The following is a 19,392-nucleotide window of genomic DNA, read 5'->3' as shown; positions in this document are numbered from 1 at the left end:
CATTAGGGTCGTATTTCCAGTGCTTGTGTTTCCAGTGCAATCCTGACTTGAGCATTGAGTAGAGTTCTAGAATACGACCCTTAGAGTCGGCGGCTTAGCGGTGGCAACCATTGGTCGTGCGGAGCGCGATGGGAAGTGAGCGTGCCTATAACTCCCGGTACCTATCTGGAGATTAGGGAGGGTGCTGTACGTGTACCCGGGGCGGCTCACCTTTGGCACTAGCCTTACAGAGAACCGGATGAAGTCCGTACAAACGTGCTGATGCGCGGTTAGGACCTGACTCAGATAGTCCCTGTGTGGGTTCGCTCGGATAGGTCATAGTGCTCTTCCCGCATAACCAAGAGATTGATAGGGAGAGGCACTATAAACAAAACTTATGGAGAAAGATATGGGACTAGCCTAAACCACTAGTCCCTACAAGCTCCAGGTTATGCCACAGAAATTTGATTACAGTGTTAATCATTCAATAAATAATATAAGGTCAAGCTTCATTTGCGACGAGCGCATGCCGCGTAATACCTGTTTATCCTCAGAAACAAGTAACAGGATATAGTGTGGCAAATCCCTAAGAAGCCCTTAAAACAAATCCGGTTACTTGGCTGACTCATGTTAAGCCAAGAACGCCAAAGGACTTAATATATACGAGTCAAGGTTAATTCTATTATAGGTGAAAATGGCACTTATCGTGAAAAATTGGTGTCTTAAGTAACGACTTAAACACTTGCTACTTATTTTTCAACTTAAGCAACTACTTAAAGTACTGTAGTAATACGAGTAGGAGTACTTTAATAAGCCCTCTGAAGTGCTGGATCGATATTACGATATTACTTAAGTAGACTGTTATTATGCTTATTATTAATAAATTACACTTGAGTGCACATTAATGATTACTAGCGGTAGAGCTCCTTGTGATAGAGATCGTTCAGGTAAGTACTGTCAGCTTAACTATTTCTGCCGCCAAGCGGTAATGTGAGCATTATCGTGAAGGAATAAGTGTGCTGATGAATTTCAGTCTCATGGTGTAACGGAACATTACAAGTATTTGTAAATAATTAACGTTTTTTTTTATAAAAGCCTACTATTGCAGTTCAAAACTTTGCCATTGCTTTCCTTCATAGCGACAAAAATTTGGTGACAAACGAATTAGTTGCATAGGTAGCGAAGAACGTGGGGCGAGCGACCCAATGGTTGTCGCCGCTGATGACGCAGATACCAAGATTCGCGCTCAAGGCGACTCCTCGTTCGTTTCTTTTGTAACGTTAGCCTACACGACGCAGATTTAAAAAAATCAAATTAACGATTTCCGAAATCGACATTTTTTTGAAAACTAAGTATTTATTAGTCATAGATTTGTAGTGAAAGTGAGTTCCCGCTATGGAGAACTAAATCACGGGTAACAATTTCGTTACCGTCTGATTGGTGAAGCCCCTTAGCTTCCCAACCTATTTACTGCGCGCGCGCTAGCGTTCAACACGCCACCAGCTGTACCCTACCGCTTGTTCTCTGCGAGAGTTTCGTGAGCAGAGGCCACCCACCATCCAAGGCCGGACACACCTCTTAGGGGAGTATGGAGCTCCAGAGGCGGAAACAACAAATTTTTAGGCCTTTCAATTACGGCCCTGTAGATTCATGTACATTTAGAGTCTCAAACATATATATTTATATATACTAATTCTCTTATTCAAAATTAAAATTCGGAATTGTAGCTTTTTTATACATTATATTTATTTTAAATTTTGGATTTCTTAGTTTAATTTTGTACCCTCTTAGGTAAGACAGGAACTAGGGAATCGAACCTGGCACAATGGGACTTGTCAACTTATGTCTCAGGCTGACACTGCAACTGCTATATAGATAGGAATACTGCTTATCATCAGGCGACTTGTTCATTCCGTCACCTGATGTCCTATAAAAAAAGCGGAATCGCAGTAAGCCGGTAAAAAAAGCTTTATTTCCATGATTTATTGATATTTGTTTTATTGATCCTCGATAAAAGGACGCCCTAGGCACTTAGGCAAGATAAAAAAATTTCAACGCAACATCACAAAAAATAATTGAAAACACGTATTTTCTATATGAATTTAACACAAAGAACCATAAGGAAAAAAATTACACAATATATGTAGTGTAGTTTATATATATATTTTTATATCAAGTAACGGGACGAAAATGTAGTGAACCTGATGGTAAGCTACACGCCTGCCTATAAAAGTTGCAGTGCCACTCACCATGAGACATATGACTGAATCTCACACTATCGCAGGCAGTTTAACTGACTTCCCATTCGTCTCCGCATGAATTTTCATATTGTCTATATTCTCTACAATATTCCACATAACCCTGTGTCCCCTGGGTGTCCGGTTTTCTCAAATCCTTTAGTTGTTGTGTCCTGTGCTTAGGTCCGCAGGAGGAAATTTCTTTTAGAAATAAGCAGAGCCTTTTGTTTTGGTTTTCCTTTTGTTAAACGTCACTTCTGTTTTTCCTGTACAATAAACGATTAAATAAAATAAAAATTATTAGAATCTTGTTGGATTTCCCATATACTCGTAGATAGCGGCTAGGTGTCTCCGACTACGTGCCGGACAAAGCGATGTGGCAGTGGACGTTACCGACCAATCAGAGCGCGCGAAACCATTTTCCGTAGTTGAGTAATCTTTGAATGCTCACTCAGACTGACCAGGCAAGCCTCTAACGTCTATCCAAAAGAGGAAAAAGACGTATGTTTCGCCTCAGCGGTCCGATTGATAGCGAACTTCATCCAGGAATTGAACTGTTATTAAATCCAAACTAATCAAGTGCATAGTCTTGGTCATTTGAGATAGTATAAGATGCCAATGATTAAAGTCTATTTGGCGACGTCTGGGGCCCAGCGGTTATGAAAAATGTGAAAATTATGTGGAATTTTCTGATTTTTAATTGAGCAAAGTTTAGTCCTGTTTCGGGCCCTGTAGTTCACTACATCTTTTGTTTTCATTTTCACTTTAAAAAAATTTAAAGCTCAATTTACATTGCGGCGGGACGGAATGGAACGGAAGCGGCAATTTCGCCTCGCTCCGCGAGAAGACGCGTGCGGTCGCTGCAATGCTCGAGTATTCACGGGAATGCTCGAGTATTCGCGAGCTTTTTCACGACTGCGCCTTGAGGTTGTAGTATTTCGTCAACGTTTGAGGTCACACTGTGCCTGCCTTCGCGCCACTTCCCGTGGATTCGCCAGGCGTCACCGACGGCAGCTGCGGAAATCATGCGCAAGCATGCTCGAGAATTCCGCGGAAGGCACGCAACGTGATTTTTGCCTTGTATCTAGTTTGTACATTACACAATTAACCATAAAGATCGTTACGGTATGTACAATACCGTTACAAATATGCACTTCCATTCCGTTCCGCCGCAATACAGATTGAGCCTGAATGTCGAAAAGCCGATTTTGTGTTTGGTCGAAATATGATCAAACATCAATTTTGGGTCTCAATTCACCTTAACAATACAATAACAATGAATTGTCCTATTACAACGTCGTTCCAAACATATTAAATTATTTACGTCCAAATATTATTTAACGCCTTTGCCCCATTTCACGAAATGGATTATGTTTTAAAGCAATTCTCTGAATACGTAAGAATCTTAAATCTTATCAAACAATTTTGAGTACAACAGGATTTGAAGGAAACAATGGATGGCATTGAGATAATTCAAGAGAGCGATGGTCTTTCATAAATTCACAACATCCTTTATCTTTGATAAGTAATGCGATATTATAATAAACATGACAGCTAATATTTTTTAATTGATGTGATGAGGTGGGGTGTAAGAAACGAGCCTCCCGCACGACGTACCATTTCTTTCCTGTACATCTGGCGTACCCTCAGCAACAATCGGGTAGTTACCTTACGCCGATTGGCAAATCTTTTCACCACGATTATAGTGTATGCCATCGATGCGATAAGAAGATGAAGTTTGATGGTCATTTAATGTGTATGTATAAAATCACTGTAAAAATAGCATTACAGTTTGCGGAGACACAGACTGGTTTGCAGTCATGATACGCAGAGGTGGGTATCGATTAGGGAGAGGTCCCGGGAAATTCGATCTCCACATTTCTTGCGACTTGGATTTCTTGTGACTGATGTTCTCAGTCACGGGAATATCCAGACTTTTGAGACGTAAGCCACTTTTAAGAATCTTCACCCTGAGACGTAAGTTGACAAGTTTCATGCGCTTGTAATTTCACCAGCAACATTAACCCTTCAAACTGGAATACAATATTGCTAATATTACTGCTTGGCGGTAGAAATAGGTATCCACTACACCAAGAGGCATTTTATTCTAGTTACATTACATGGACTTAACTAGTTAATTACACGAGCTTAGTATCTGTGGAAAGTGAAGAACAGTGGTAATAAAATCAGGGCCAAGTCTGCTCATTTTAAATCATCTCAACTGTCTGTCGATGGCAGAATTTTATACGTTTAGTATTTTGCTAAAAGTAGTGACCTGTCAGTTACCGGCCATCGAGCTAGTCGAGTCATCCGTAGAACAAAGATCTATGTGCAAGACTACTTGTTCTTAGGACATAGTATATATCGCTCGTTCTTCTTCTCTGTGGATGTCAGATCGACTGTTGTTCGATTTTATAATTTCCGAAACGAAACAAGATATATAAATTCTCAAAACACCTTTACGTAGGCCTTAGTTTGAATAATGAAATTATTCTCGTAACGTACTTATTCTCTTTCCGCTATATAATCACATCGGACTCTGTTCTTCGGATGAGTCGTACTATTCAACTGCCATTGCAATTTTTTGATATTCTGCTCTTTCATGTCGAGTCAATATTCAATATGTTTATTTGCATTCCACAATGATATACAAGGTGTTATATAGTACAAAGATCACATCATGGGCCCTCTCGGGCACAACAAAGTAGAAGGGAAAAGGGTAAGTGAGCTGTTTTAGAATTTATCTTTTTGCTAAAAGGTTCCCTTCAGGAATTCATTAATATCATAATAACATCTATTTTGGTACCTCCCACGCAAGTTGTTGTAAGTCTATAACCCTATTCAGTAGATTCACTAAGGGTTGAATTAGGTACGGCTTTTCGTAGCTTTGATGCTGAAGAAACAAGGTGGATCAGGGCAAGCGGGCCGCGCCCTGATCCACGCCTTTGTTCCGAAGATGGGCGGAGGTCTAGGAGTCCCCAATCGCTGGCTCAGTGACTGTAGAGGCCATCCGTCCCTACCTAGTCCGCTGGGTTAACCGGCGACACGGGACACTGTCCTTTAGATTGGTGCAGGTGCTCACCGGACATGGATGCTTTGGTGAGTACCTGCATCGCGTGGCGGGTCGGGAAGCGACTCATGTCTGCCACGAATGCGGCGCACCCGTCGATACGGCGTGGCACACCCTGACGGAATGTGCGGCTTGGGGCCCTCAGCGGCACTCCCTGACTGTCATAGTGGGAGGAGATCTCTCGCTGCCAATAATTGTGGGCGCAATGCTCGGCAGCGACAGGTGCTGGGAGGCTCTGGTATCCTTTTGCGAGATCGTAATCTCGCAGGAGGCTGAAGAGCGCTCCAGAGAGGACGACCCCCTCTCTGACCCGCTTCGAAGACGTAGGCCGGGGAGACGAAGGAGGCAGTACGCCCACCTTCTTCCCTCGTCGTAGATTGGGGTCGGGGGACCCCTTCCATCAAGACTAAGGGTGCCCGGGGCACCCTCCAAAGGACTGGGCCCGCTCTATGCTGGCCATCCGCCGACACGTCCCAGTAGTATGCGCAAGCGGATCCTGGGTCCGCTCTCTATGGCGGTGGAGTTAACCGCTGGGTTTAGTGGGTATACGGGAAGACCGCCCGGGAGTCCCACATAACCGCTTGATGCTCCTCCGAGCCGAGCGGTATGCGTAACGCATTTCCCAGCGACGAAAAAAAAAGGTACGGCTTTTCGCAAGAAACACTCGTAAGAAAACCCTTCCGATTCGTCGCGTCAATTAACTGCTAAATATCCACCAGAAAAACAAACTTGGGTTTGTTTACCTATATGTGGAATTCAGCACAGGATGTAGTCATTATCACATGTCGTCGTTTACATATGCAGATACATGCTCTTCATTTTTGCAGCAAGCTTTTATGTCACGTAATAGCAACGTAATAAAGATAAATTTAGTAAATTTTATTACAGCCCGTGCACGTTTTTAAAGTCACTTAAAATGCTACAAGTTTGTATAATTGTGCAATTAGGTTCTTCTTTTTAATACTTTTTAATATAAACATGTTTAATATACGCTTATTAATTTGTGTACAAGACATGAGTTGCAATTCAACTGCATGGCAACTGCACAATAGAAGTTTTAATGTAGTTGGAAATCAATTTAGCTAGATCAATGTAGATTTTCAGTTTTGGCGTGTAGTTTGTAAGCATTGTACAATATCGGTGGATTGTGGAATGTTACTTAATGGGAGATGGAAATATGCTTTTGTGCAATCACAATACAAACATCAACCCATAAATAAGTTTCACTTCTGGGACTGCTCTAGGAAGGGAGGGAATCGTCTTCGACATGCAGGCATCACAATGTTTTCCCCTTCACTGTTAACGAAAGATATTGCCACTAAACATTCACAATTATTCCAAGAATAAAACGCGAGTAATTAACGTCTTATTCTTGGAATGAAACTTATTCGACTGCAGTGAAATCCACCCTTAGAAACTAAAGTTATATGCACTTGTCGTCACGGAAATTGGAACGGGCGTCCTCATAATTAAGAAGTAACATGTTTTCTCAGTGGGTTATAAGCGCTTCATACGACATTACACCAAGGCTCAATTTAAATTGCGACAGAACGGAAATGAAGCGAACTTTTTTAACGAAATTGTATATAGCAAAATTAACAATACGTCTATTGTGTAACGTACTAGGTTCAAAGGAATGTTCGCGTATTAGCAGGAATTTCCGCAGCTGCCTAGGCGACGCCTGGCGTGGTGACGTCAAACGTCGACGAAATACTACAGTCTCAAGGCGCAGTCGCTCGCTGCCCCGTCAGTCGCCGTCGGGGGCTTTTGTCGCATCTGTTTCAAATTTTCTCCGCTTGTTTTTATTTTATACATATTAATTTTAAGCGCGCAGATTGCGGAACGAGTTTGGTGGCCCCCCCAAACCTCACCTCCAAAAATCCAGGCTCACGTCCAAATACCTTCGCCTTAAATGTGCGGTTAAATATTTGCTCAACAATTTTCCCACGCATTTGAAGCACGAATGTCCAAGTAAAGAGCAGTTGTTAATCAAATGGGATCCACGATTTATTGCGACGAGTTCAAACGTGAGTTTAGATTTAGTTAAGAACATCACGACTTCTGGCCTTCCTTAGCAACTTGCCTGGCTAATAGGGGATAAGTCCATAAATTCTAATTCAAAATATATCTTTATTGCATTGTAAATTATACTTGAAATCTTCACATTGATTAAAATCTACTACTCATTAAGATAGAGAAGAAATCCTATGGGTTGCTTTTTGGAAATTTAAAATTTATAATATTTATCGAGTTCTTAGGTTTTCGCGATTGTTACACATATGTTTGAAAAAACAAATATACGCGATTTAAATCCGGAAAAATAGTTTAGTAGTTCGAGACAACTTCCTAGAGGTAAACGAGTTACTATCATGGATTTTTGTCAACTTACTACGTTTATCTTTATTTTATAGATAAGCAAATTACACTTGATATTGTCATACTAATTAAACTACTCTACTGCTCATTCATAAGTCACTTGAGAAGAATGAGCAAGAAACTCTAGGGGTTACAAACATACAATACATTTAACATTTTATAATATGTATTTCAAACATCTTCGATTGGATTTAATCGACAAGCGTGGCAAGAGGCTTATAGGTGACTCGGAATTAATAAAGTGAAGATGCAGAGCCTTGAACACCGACGTAAAGTTGCCTGCTTGTCGGTATTCTACAAGATATATCACGGAGAGTGTGCGATGGAATGCATAATTTGATTCCGCCTTTCCTTTCCACCATCGGGAGACTAGACGTGGGCTGGGATTCTACCCCTATGTTGTGGAGATTCCCAGGATTCACACGAAGTGTTTCGTTTCACATTTATATGGTGAGCGGCTAGATAGTGGAATTCCCTACCTGTGGACTTCTTCCGCGAACGCTAGAACTTGCACCTTTTGAAGGCGAGAATGAATAGGCATTATTTAGGTGTGTATGCTACATCGTCGCCTTAACATCACTTCCCATCAGATACTGCCACGATTCTGGTCATTCAAGTACGACCTTTAGTGATTTTTTTGTTTCACTAAAGTTTTAAGCCTCGTAAATGGAAAATTTTGAATATCAATCTGAATCTTGCTACAAAAGCGCATGTAATGCGCCTTGAGGTGTTTGTGACTTTGTGAAGACGAATATATTTTTATAATTTTTCATAAAATAATTAGTAGGTATTCTTCTTAACATAAATTACATTTTCGTAAATATACTGTGACGCTTAAGTAAAGACGGTGTTCTTAAAAATTTTCTCTTAAAGAGTCAAAATCATATGATCATTTATTCCATAGGTAAAATTTTTACACTTGAGAACGTAATTTTTCAGCCACTGCTCGTTCACTACGCTGACCTCCCTGAGAAGAACGAGCAAGAAACTCTAGGGATTGCTCTTTTCAAATAAACTTAAATGCTATGGAATATACTTTGAATCATAATTGTGTGGAACCTAGACTCATGATATCTTTCCATATATCTTCTATCTAACACATGTACTCTACAATTTTACAATATGACTTTTCAAATAAAATGCTTTTAATGTAGGTTAAAAATTTAGAAAATGAGATAATCTGGGGTCTAGATTGCAAATTCCTCTAATAGAACGTATTATGCAGGACAAAGATTCGGTGGCATAATACTGTATAATACGATTTTTACTAATACAAACAATAATAGTTATGACAAAAATATACAATATAAAGTCAAAATACACAACGTCCAATAAAAAAAAATTATGACACTGTTTTCGATAGGAATTCCTCTATACTGTACAATTTATTATTCAATAAAAGGAGTTCCAGTCAATAAAACATTTCATTGTTTGGAAATGAAACTATTTTTTTGCCTCTAAATTGCGTATATTTGTTTTTTCAAATAAACTGTATTTAATGCTCGAAACGTTGGCGTTGGTTTGATCGAAAAAAGAAACAAATATACGGGATTTAGATACGAAAAAATAGTTATATTTCCAATGTGTAGCATCGGGAAAACCTAAAAAACTCGATATTCCGTCGATTGTTAAATTTTTTATATTTACTGGATTTTTTTCTTGATTAACTGGAATTTAGAACACTTCTTTCTACGTTCTTAGCAGGTATTAAGTAATATAGTATAATTTTTTAAACCAATGAACTCTACTGCTACCAAAAATTTAAAGAAAACCCAACATATTCTGAATACAGCTGTGGAATAAGACAAAAGAGAACCATTTTGATATGAGTCATTATTTTCGAAAAGCAACGATGTATCAAATTAAGAAATAGTTTCCGCTAATCCGCTGTAGGTACACTTCTGTGTACCTGCAGCGGATTAGCGAGTGTACCCAGATTGAAAAAAGCACTTAGGCTCAGCGAGGTACATATTTGCGAAAGTAACGAGTCACGTGGATTCCTGAAAATCCCCGCGAACTTCCGCAAGCTTTGTCGGAATAAATCACCGAGCGCTGGGATACAAAAAAAAACAAGTCGTGACTCAGCGTGTGTAACAGAAAGAGAGAGAGAAAACGTCCTACATACATACAATGCGTAGAATAACGAAATCGTTGGAATTAATTTTTGTTATACAAACACTTTAATATTTTTCATGTTAGAATTCAGTGTACAGAATTGGCAGAGACAACTTCGAGCGTGAAATAGCTAGGAGAGTGCAGAAGACTAGGGTTTACCACCAGTGCGTCCTACCGGTCGTCTACGGAGCCGAGACGTGGAATATGACGGTCAAACTGGCTCACAGTCTACACGTCGCTCAGCGAGCTATGGAAAGGTCTGTGCTGGGTATCTCGTGAGACTAAAGTTGTGGATATCGTCAAGAAATGTAGCAAGCTGAAGTGGCAGTGGGCTGGCTACATCTGTCGCAGAACCGATGAGTGATGGAGTAGACGGGTTCTTGAGTGGAGACCACGTCTCGGCAAACGTAACGTAGGACGTCCCCCTGCAAGATGGCCCGACGATCTGAAGAAGGTCGTGGTGGTGGTTGGATGCTCGATGATGATGTTGGATTTAACGGGTGATCGGGCCCTATGGCGTACACATGGGGAGGCTTATGTCCAGAAGTTGACTGCAATAGGATGATTGATTGAAATATAATTACATATGCTACAACCATTAACTTTATTTTTTATGGTATTGATCTCAAGCAAAGGGAGGAACAAGTCGTGCGTTTGGTGGTACGCGACACGTCTGTGCATGTGCAGTGCCACTGCATCCGTCACCCTGAGACATAAGCCGAAAAATCTCACGTGCCTGTAATGTCACCAGCACCCTTAACCCTGCAAAACTGGAATGCAATAATGCTCACATTATCGCTTGGAGGCAGACACTGATAAGGTGGCAGTAATTCCCTGCATGGAAGAACTCTTCCACAAGGCGCTCCACTGCTGCTACTTTTCTATATCAGTATCCAATATGTTCTTGTCCATGAATTCGAAAAAGAAGTTGGGTGTGTCGTGTCGGCGGTTCGCGCATGGACATTCTGACCGGCTCAAGTCGTTTAATAATAGTTGTGTTGACTTCCTTACATTACTGTTATCATTGTAATATATCATTCATTCATTCATTCATGAGACAACAAAGGTTTATAAATATTGCCATGAAACAAACCAAAAACAAACACAAAATTATCTATCGCACAATGTTACGCCGCGTTGGACTGAATTGCACTATTACCGGTGTTTGTGTGAGATAAACGTACAGGGTCAAGAGCAGGTCAAGCTTGGTACTTAAGATTTAAAGTCAACTCTATGCCGCTTACGATAACAATGGTCATAAGTACAAAGTGTCAAGCTTGACGTGCTCTTGACTGTACAAATAACAATAATTGTGGCATAACAATTGATTTATATAGCATCAAACTAAGGGAAGCGCCGCGCAAAACTTCAAACTGCAAACTTCTCAATTAGATTGTATTCTTTTTGTATGTGTGTTACGCGATTATTCTGGCATTTGTGAACCAATTTTGATTATTATTTTTTTGTCGGAAAGAGAAAATATTCCACCCCTAAGTCTGGTAAACTAGGGGATGAATCCGGTTTTGCGCACTTTCCGGTAACCGATTTCAATAAAACCTGGCAGATGATGTAATTCCATGAATTCTATTCTATATTAAAGTTATAAGTGTATTGTGTCGGATACAATATACAAGCAATCGGTAAATAGAAGTGAACATTGTACTTTCAAACAATTGATATACACAAAAAAGTTAGTCCAGAGAGGTACTGCCGCCTTATTTATTTCTGCCACCAAGCAGTAATGTGAGTGTTCCGGTTTTGAAGAATATCATCGCGCTCACTCCGCTCGGAGACCGCGTTGCCGCCGCACAGCGACCGCGTGCGTCTAACTGTCATGGCAAAATACGCTCTATTTATTTAGCCTTTACGTTTTAACTTAAATGTGCGTGCCGGTCACACGGGCGAGACTGGCTTGAATTTACTCTACGCGGCGGCGCGGTTGTATTATTCAGAGGAATTTAAATGTTGTAGCCTAGTAAATAGGATTCAGATTCGCCATTAATGTACACGAAGGCGTGGTAATTGTAACTGTATCTCGCGCTTTATGTCGCTCTCGCGCAAGTCGCGCCCTGTCGTGCTAGCGCTACAGAACGGCATTGCAACTGTTATGGTAGACGTGTCTCTTGCACGCAAGACTTGTTCGTTGCAACACTTGTTACCGTAAGAGAATTGTATAATAATAACGCACACACTCAACGTAGCCCCGCACTAGGGAAACCCTGTGTCGTGCGTGCCATGCACACACATTTGGACAACCACAAATTATATTGAAACTTACGAGAGAAATAAATGTAGGCCAATTAAATATTTGAACCTGGGACCTCTGCGTGGCCGTCAGGCATGGTAACCGTTCGGCCGCGGAGGTATTTAAATAATGTAGTCTTTGCTATAGATCTTCACTGCGATGGTCCAATGGTTAATACTCTAGGCGTTAGATGAGGAGATCCTGAGCTCCATTTCCAGTAGGAACAATTGACGCAACCAACTTTTCTAAATTGGTTTTGCTCTGAGTATTCTCTTGTAGTACAGGAAATTTCCAACTTGGCCAGGTAATTGGTGTTGTTATCTGGCACTTTGTTTTATCACTTTGTTTAAACCGTTACATAGCATAGTTTGTTTTATTAACACCATTACTACTACGGAGTTGTCACGACATCTTCATTATTAACAACACGTTTATCATTACTAACCATGTGCTACTTAGTTATGTGTAGTTAATACTTAGCATATTTGTGTATGTAATATTATTTAAATGGAACTGTTGACGTGAAGTAACTGCGTAAGTTCAGCTTACACCTATATACAGGTGTTCAAAATAGTATGGCATCGAGTACATGACCATAAATAGAGACGAAATATCATTTAATTTGTTTAAAAACTATTCTGCCATATCATTTCGGTGACAATTGCGCTCCGATTGGCCAGCCCGAATTCGTATCGACCAATTTAACTTTAACTCTGCTATAATGGACGAAAATTTAAAAAACGACATAATTTAATATTTAATTACCGACAAAATGTTTGTTTTGTAATTAGATGTTTTGCTGTTTTTCCCACACCACCGGAACAGCCCTTTATAGTTAGAGATAAATACAAAAAAAAAAACAAAAAATACCGAATATTTTTGGAATATACGGAGATGTATACACAGTTCAGTTGTTGGCACTGTACTATTTCAGCTTTCTAATTTGTGATTTCAGCGCAAACGAGAGTTGATATTTAAAAGTGATATCAGTACCATTTGTCTGATGAGTAGCCAGGGATGGATGGCCCCTATTTCGTCTCTATTTCTGGTTATATACTCGACATATTATGGCTTCTCTTCCTATGTTGAAATTCAAAATATCTTTACTCGAAGACGTCAAAATGAATGAAACGTCAAAACTTATTCGTTAGATTGAACCCTTGAGAAGAATGAGTAAGAAACCGTAGTTGTTGCTCGATATAAATAAATATGTATTAGTATGTATTACAGTTGTTTGTGGAAGAGTCCATCGAAATACTGTAGTAATGTGAGCATTACTGCTTTCCGGTTTGGAAGGGAAAGGGTGCACAGATATGGGACTTGTCAACGTATATCTCAGCGTGACCGGCGCAGTGGCTGTGCCCCTTAGATCTAAAGCTAATTTAAAGCTCTGGCTCTAAAAAACAGGCGTGTCGCTTGCCACCAGGCGCATGACTTGTTCGACCCGTCGCTTGATATCATACAAAAAATTGGTCACCTTCCAATTTCAGCATCAATCAATATGAAACGACGAAGAACACGGACGTTAATTGGAATTATGATGACACCACTTAAAACACAACAAAGAGACGAAATGAATACAGACAATAAAGAAATAAGAGAAAGGAAACATCCACTTTATGACAATATCCGAGTGTCCTTCAGATTTTAATACAAAAGGCGAGTATGAAAATTTCAGCAGCGAAGGCACTTGAGATATCGCGAAATAATGGATAAAGAAATATTTTTACGGCCAATACAGAAATGTTTCTCGAAACTTCCACAAAGCTGAGAAACCTTCCGTAAGCTCAAGGACGTCGGTAACAGGAATTTAATTAAAATGAAGAAATTTTCTCGAAATTCATATATAATTTATAATTTTCACCGTATCATTGCTCAACCAAAAGTTTTATGTTTTGGCCTCAGCCTGGGGCACCTAAAGCAATTAAGTACAATGATAATTTCCTTTATAGGTACACCAAAATCATACTTAGCGGAGCCTGAGAAACTTGCGTCTGTTAACTGGATAAACAAAACAATATCTACATTTGTCTTCATTGATACATAATCTCATGTTTGTTACATGAACAAGAGATTATGTAGATTAAAAATTATGTAAATGTAGTTACATGATATTATGTAAAAATGTAGGCGAATACGTGACTCCCCACATTAGTCGTAGTATTTGACTTTTTTTTGTAACTGTGTACCTAAGGCGTAAGATCTTATGGAGTTTTTAAAAAGCGAACTTTTTCTTATAATTCATGTATTACTGTCTTTTCATGTCCTCGGTGTTTTGAAGAAAGGGCGAAAGCAAAAGCCAAAAATCTTTTAAGGGAAGTATGTTTTTTAACGACTTTTTTAAAATATTTACGTCCTGTTTGAAATTCAATTTTAAAACACGACGTAAATGTTTTAAAACATTCATTCAAACCTAATACATGCTCCCATGAAACGTTTTTCAAAATGGCGCTTTCGCCCTTTCTACAAAACACCGATGATACATAATAAAAATAATAGTTAGCCTTTATATATCTTATTTGTAAAATACTAACAACCTCCCAGGACTGTATTATTGACACCATAAACAACAACTTTTGTACCATAACTTTGAGAAAATATGATTAACGTACCAAAAATAAAACTTTTAATTTTTTTTGTATCATCTGGCACTTTTTAGACATTTGGTAGTAAGCTTGTAAGTCCAAATGTACAAGTGTCCTCTTCGACGACTCCCGCGTTTTGCACAGAGTTATCACCGTTTAGAACGATTATTAAAAATCAAGGAACAAAGTTGTTGTTTATGATATTATGGGCACAGGTGGCCTCTCACAATGCTATCACATTCGCTTGAGTTGTAGTTCCCGGGATGTATGCGGGACCAATGCGTTTCGGGAACTTCATTAAATTCCTTTACAGATGTGCGCAGGTTTCCTCACGATGTTTTCCTTCCCCAAAATACTCTAAGTAAATTTCAAATTTCGCACTTAAATTTCGAAAAACTCATAGGCGCAAGCCCGAATTCGAACTCACGATCGTCTGCTTGAGAGGCAGTAGATCAAACCATCCACGGCTCCATCCACCTTTGTAAATAATTAAGAATATAACTTATAAACTTCAATTTTTATTGAATTGATATTCAATTATTTTATGTGAAATTACAGCACTAGTTTGTTATGCATTAATAATTATTAACTTAACTTTGCGCGGTAACAAAAGAAAGCACTTGGGGTGGTGGTCGTCGAGGAGGACGCTTGCACGTTTGAACTTACTACCTTACTACGAAATACATACCTAAAAACCGTGAGACAGAACAAAAGTGGCTGTTTATAATGATATATATAGTCTTCCGAGGTTGTTATATTTTACAAAATAACCCTGTATAAACAGATTGACGTGCGCTGAAGATCATGATATGAAGTCTTAAATCGAAAACACATTGGTATCAAATGCACGAAATAACTTATGAATGTAATCATAAGCAAACCACCTCACAAGGCGAGATACTTTCCAATACTACAAGAAATAAGTAGTAAAACCTTAATAAAATTCACTAATATCAATGATAAAGAGTCGCCAAAAAACCGATTGAACGATTTGTCTGGAAGTTGTCAAAATATTGCTTAGATTATTCTCATTACAAGGTAACGACTTCTTCGAGTTTGATTTATAATAAAATTCTGCTTTACTGCGCGGAAGCAATCAATTTATTTTTGCTTGCTTCACTCTGGTTAATGGTATTTCTCAAATCGATTTGCTTCTGACTTTATTTGAAATTTCATTACGAAACGTGAAAATTGATTTCTTTTTTTATACGAAAGGAAGCCACATAAAAGAAAGGGGCGTAGGACTTCACAAGAAATCTAAAACGAAAATAATATTGTCCAACTTTTTACTAGCGGTCGAGAAAGCTCCTTGTGAAAGAGTTCGTCCAGGGAATTACTGCCACCTTACCTAATTCCGCCGCCAAGCAGCAATGTGAGCATTACTGCGTTCCGGTTTCGAAGGGTAAGTACGGGAGCTGGTGAAATTACAGGCACGTGGGATTTGTCAACTTACGTCTCAGGGTGACCACCAGGCGCACGACTTGCTCGTCCCGTATTATAAAAAAAATCTATAATAACATAGTTATCGTGCCTTAAATAACGTCGTTTGAGCTTACATCTATTCTCTAGATAAAAAGATAAGTTTCAGATTCAATTGTATTCTACGTTTGATTCATATCAGGGGGTCTACTCTCGATCTCCGTCCGACATCCGTCCGAAACAATTACTGCCAAATAACCAATACTTGACCGAATGAAAAAACGTGTGATGCGAATGAAGCTTCATACTGAATTGTCTTTTAATTTTGTCGAATATTACTTATTTGACAGTAATTGTTTAGGACGGATGTCCGACGGAGATCGAGAGTAAGATCCAGTTCCGAATCCGAGAAATGACGGCCCGAAATGTCACACGTGTCCGAAGTGTCAGTTTATCTCTAGGTGTACAAGCGATATTCGTATATTCTCGGATTCGAATAGGACTGAGAATCGTATTCCAGAACTCTACTCAATGCTCAAACCAGGATTTGAATATGGTTTAAAGCACTCGAAATCATACTCAAGTCCCTGCCATTAGGGTCGTATTTCCAGTGCTTGTGTTTCCAGTGCAATTCTGATTTGAGTATTGAGTAGAGTTCTAGAATACGACCCTTACTGTACAAGCGACATTCGAATTGGGTCCAAGTTTTCTACATTTGTATAGTCTCCAATTCGGAACAAATACGGATGTAGTGCGTAAACACGCTTTCGAAATCCGCTATATGAATGGATCGCGTGCGTCCATACACCGTCGCGCACACATACATAGTGCGCTGGTACTTTGTACGGCGTTACTCTCTTTAGCAGTGACCCGAGTCCAACAGTGGGACGTGGTTTCATGATGATGATGATAATAATAATACTGGCTTTATAGTAACCGCGTTATTTAAAATATTCGTACGGGTAATGAACGCAAACCGTACAACGAAAGTTTACTTAATTAAGAGGTTATCTCTTGAGAGTTGTAAGGAAACAAGACGTCGTGTTTAACTTTTACAGCATTTCGTAAACCAGAGTTTACTTTAATGTGAGAGCTAATTAAAACTTTGCCACCGAGGTATTATCTTAAAAAAATTAATAAGCCAGACAACTTCGTTTGAAGTAGCTTATTTGAAATTATTGATTTCTTGATTTTTTCTCGGAGTACATTACAATAACAAATTTTCAAAAAGTTTCTGGTTTGACAGTATTGGTTTCTGTTTAATTAAGCAGCACGTACGTTGAAAAGAGTGTTCTTGTTGCTGTCATAGTGGTATATACTATTGGTTTGAAATATAATGTTCCCTTTATGTCTTAAAATAAAGAGGATATTTGTGTGTTCTCTTAATGGTACGCAAATTTCGTTTCTAGTAATTAATGGATTCCGGCGTTACTTTGCGGAAGTCAAGGTGAATAAAACGGTTATTCCCGTGGCAACATAATTTCCGTGGCAAGTTTTATAATTTAAGTATTCGTTTGGGGTTGATAAATCAGAAACAAAAATCGTGTTACACGGTGTAATTTCATTTGATTTTTTGACAGTTCCCATGGATATTGCGGTGGGGTGTATATTAACGATTTCGCGTGACAGCTGTCATGAAACATCGTATATTTTACAGATGTTGACACGCTGTAAGCAATGATACTAAAATGGGTTAGACTCGGTGATAATTATATAACCTAGAAAGAAAAATCGTGTTACATCAAAGCCAAAGTCAAATATTCTTTATTTTCTAGGCAAGCAAATTACACTTGAATTCGTCATATTGATTAAACTCTACTGAGTTCTTAGGTTTTCGCGATTGTTACACATAGGAAATGAAACTATTTTTCTGGATTTAAATCGCGTATATTTCTTTTTTCAAACAAACGGACGTTTCGGGCCTTTTACAGATCCCATGGTCACGGTTGACTGAGGTGGTACAGTCTTCAACCAGTTATGTCTGATATTGATGCAAACTACCCCACCCTATTTAGGGTGGTTTGCAGTTATGTCTAATATTGAATAACTGGTTGAAGACTGTACCAACTCAGTCAACCGTGATCATGGAACCTGTAAAGGGCCCGAAACGTCGGTTTGTTTGAAAAAACAAATATATGCGATTTAAATCCGGAAAAATAGTTTCACTTCCTAAACTCTACTGTTCATTCGTAAGGCGGATTCCCCTGAGACGAATGAGCAAGAAACTCAAAGGGTTACTCTTTATAAATATACATTTGAATACATTTATCATTTACAATATTTATTTCAAACATCTTCGATCGAGACTACCTGCAACAGCTAAATGGGTCACTACCACGGATTTTCGTCATCCAAGTACGCAGAAACTGTATAAAGCTGTATAAAAACAACCTTTAGTATAAAGTTTTTGTTTCACCATAGTTTTAAACCTGGTAAATGGCAAATTTTGAATACTAACCGGAACCTTATTTAAGCATATTTTCTTTAAGCATTGCCCCTTAAATGAATTTGTGGCTTTGTGAAAACGACTGTCAAGAATAGCTAATTTATTTTCATTTCTCATCTCTTGTTATAGTATATGTATACGTTATTCTCATTTCTCATGTTTATGTTATATCTGTTAATATTTTTATAAAAAAAATACTATTCTTCTTACCATAAATTACATTTTCATAAACTTACTGTGACGCTAGTGTAAGAATGTAAGAATTATTTCTCAGATGTGTGTTACAGACCTTGAATTGTGAGCAGCGCCGTCACCCAGAACCAGTGCATCCACCAGTGCAGTGTCATGATGGCAGCGTGAAGGTGGCTGACCCCGAAGTTGACCTGAAACAATAGAAGTAACGTTGGACCAAACAATTCACTAAGAAATCATCTCCAATGTGCTGCATTTGCAAATTGCTACGAAATTAATAGCAATGGAAAACATGAGAATATAAAGTTACCAATAGAGTTAGCATGATAAGGTGCGACTTGAGCGAGAGCGACATAAAACGCGAGATACTGCTATACTCCCATAGATAATAGTATGCGTAAGAGTAAGCGCGATATATTATTATATCGCGCTCTCTCAAGTCGTGTTCTATCGTGCTATCCCTGCAGAAAATATAACTATAGTCTGTCATGTCATGTAATTTTTTGAAAACGGAGTAAAATTACATTTCCAGGGTTGTCAGTGTTCATAAAATTTGAAATAGTCATGTTGACAGTTTTATCAGTAGATTGTGAAAGAACGTATAATTTTGTCAAAAATATCTGACTTGTGAATGTTACTACGTTCTAATGTCTACTAACTGCGTTGTCTTTATTCTTATTTTGACAATTGGCCTATCTAGGATGGAAATAAATATTTATTCATATATA

The 19,392-nt window shown here is 38.8% G+C and overlaps 1 protein-coding gene across 1 annotated transcript in view; it reads right to left on the bottom strand.

Moving 5' to 3' along the window:
* Positions 1 to 18,855, bottom strand: part of LOC113230114 — a 43,285-nt gene extending 24,430 nt beyond the window's left edge. Inside the window, exon 1 of the mRNA XM_026463879.1 lies at positions 18,762 to 18,855. Coding sequence (XP_026319664.1) covers positions 18,762 to 18,819 — 58 coding nt within the window. The 5' untranslated portion in view covers positions 18,820 to 18,855. The remainder of the gene's footprint in view (positions 1 to 18,761) is intronic.
* Positions 18,856 to 19,392: the final 537 nt, after the last annotated feature.

This window comes from Hyposmocoma kahamanoa, unplaced genomic scaffold (genome assembly GCF_003589595.1).
Source record: "Hyposmocoma kahamanoa isolate Upper Pololo Valley unplaced genomic scaffold, ASM358959v1 63, whole genome shotgun sequence".
Lineage (NCBI taxonomy): Eukaryota > Metazoa > Arthropoda > Insecta > Lepidoptera > Cosmopterigidae > Hyposmocoma > Hyposmocoma kahamanoa.
The sequence above is the reverse complement of the archived record's forward strand: the minus strand, read 5'-3'. Positions and strand labels throughout refer to the sequence as shown.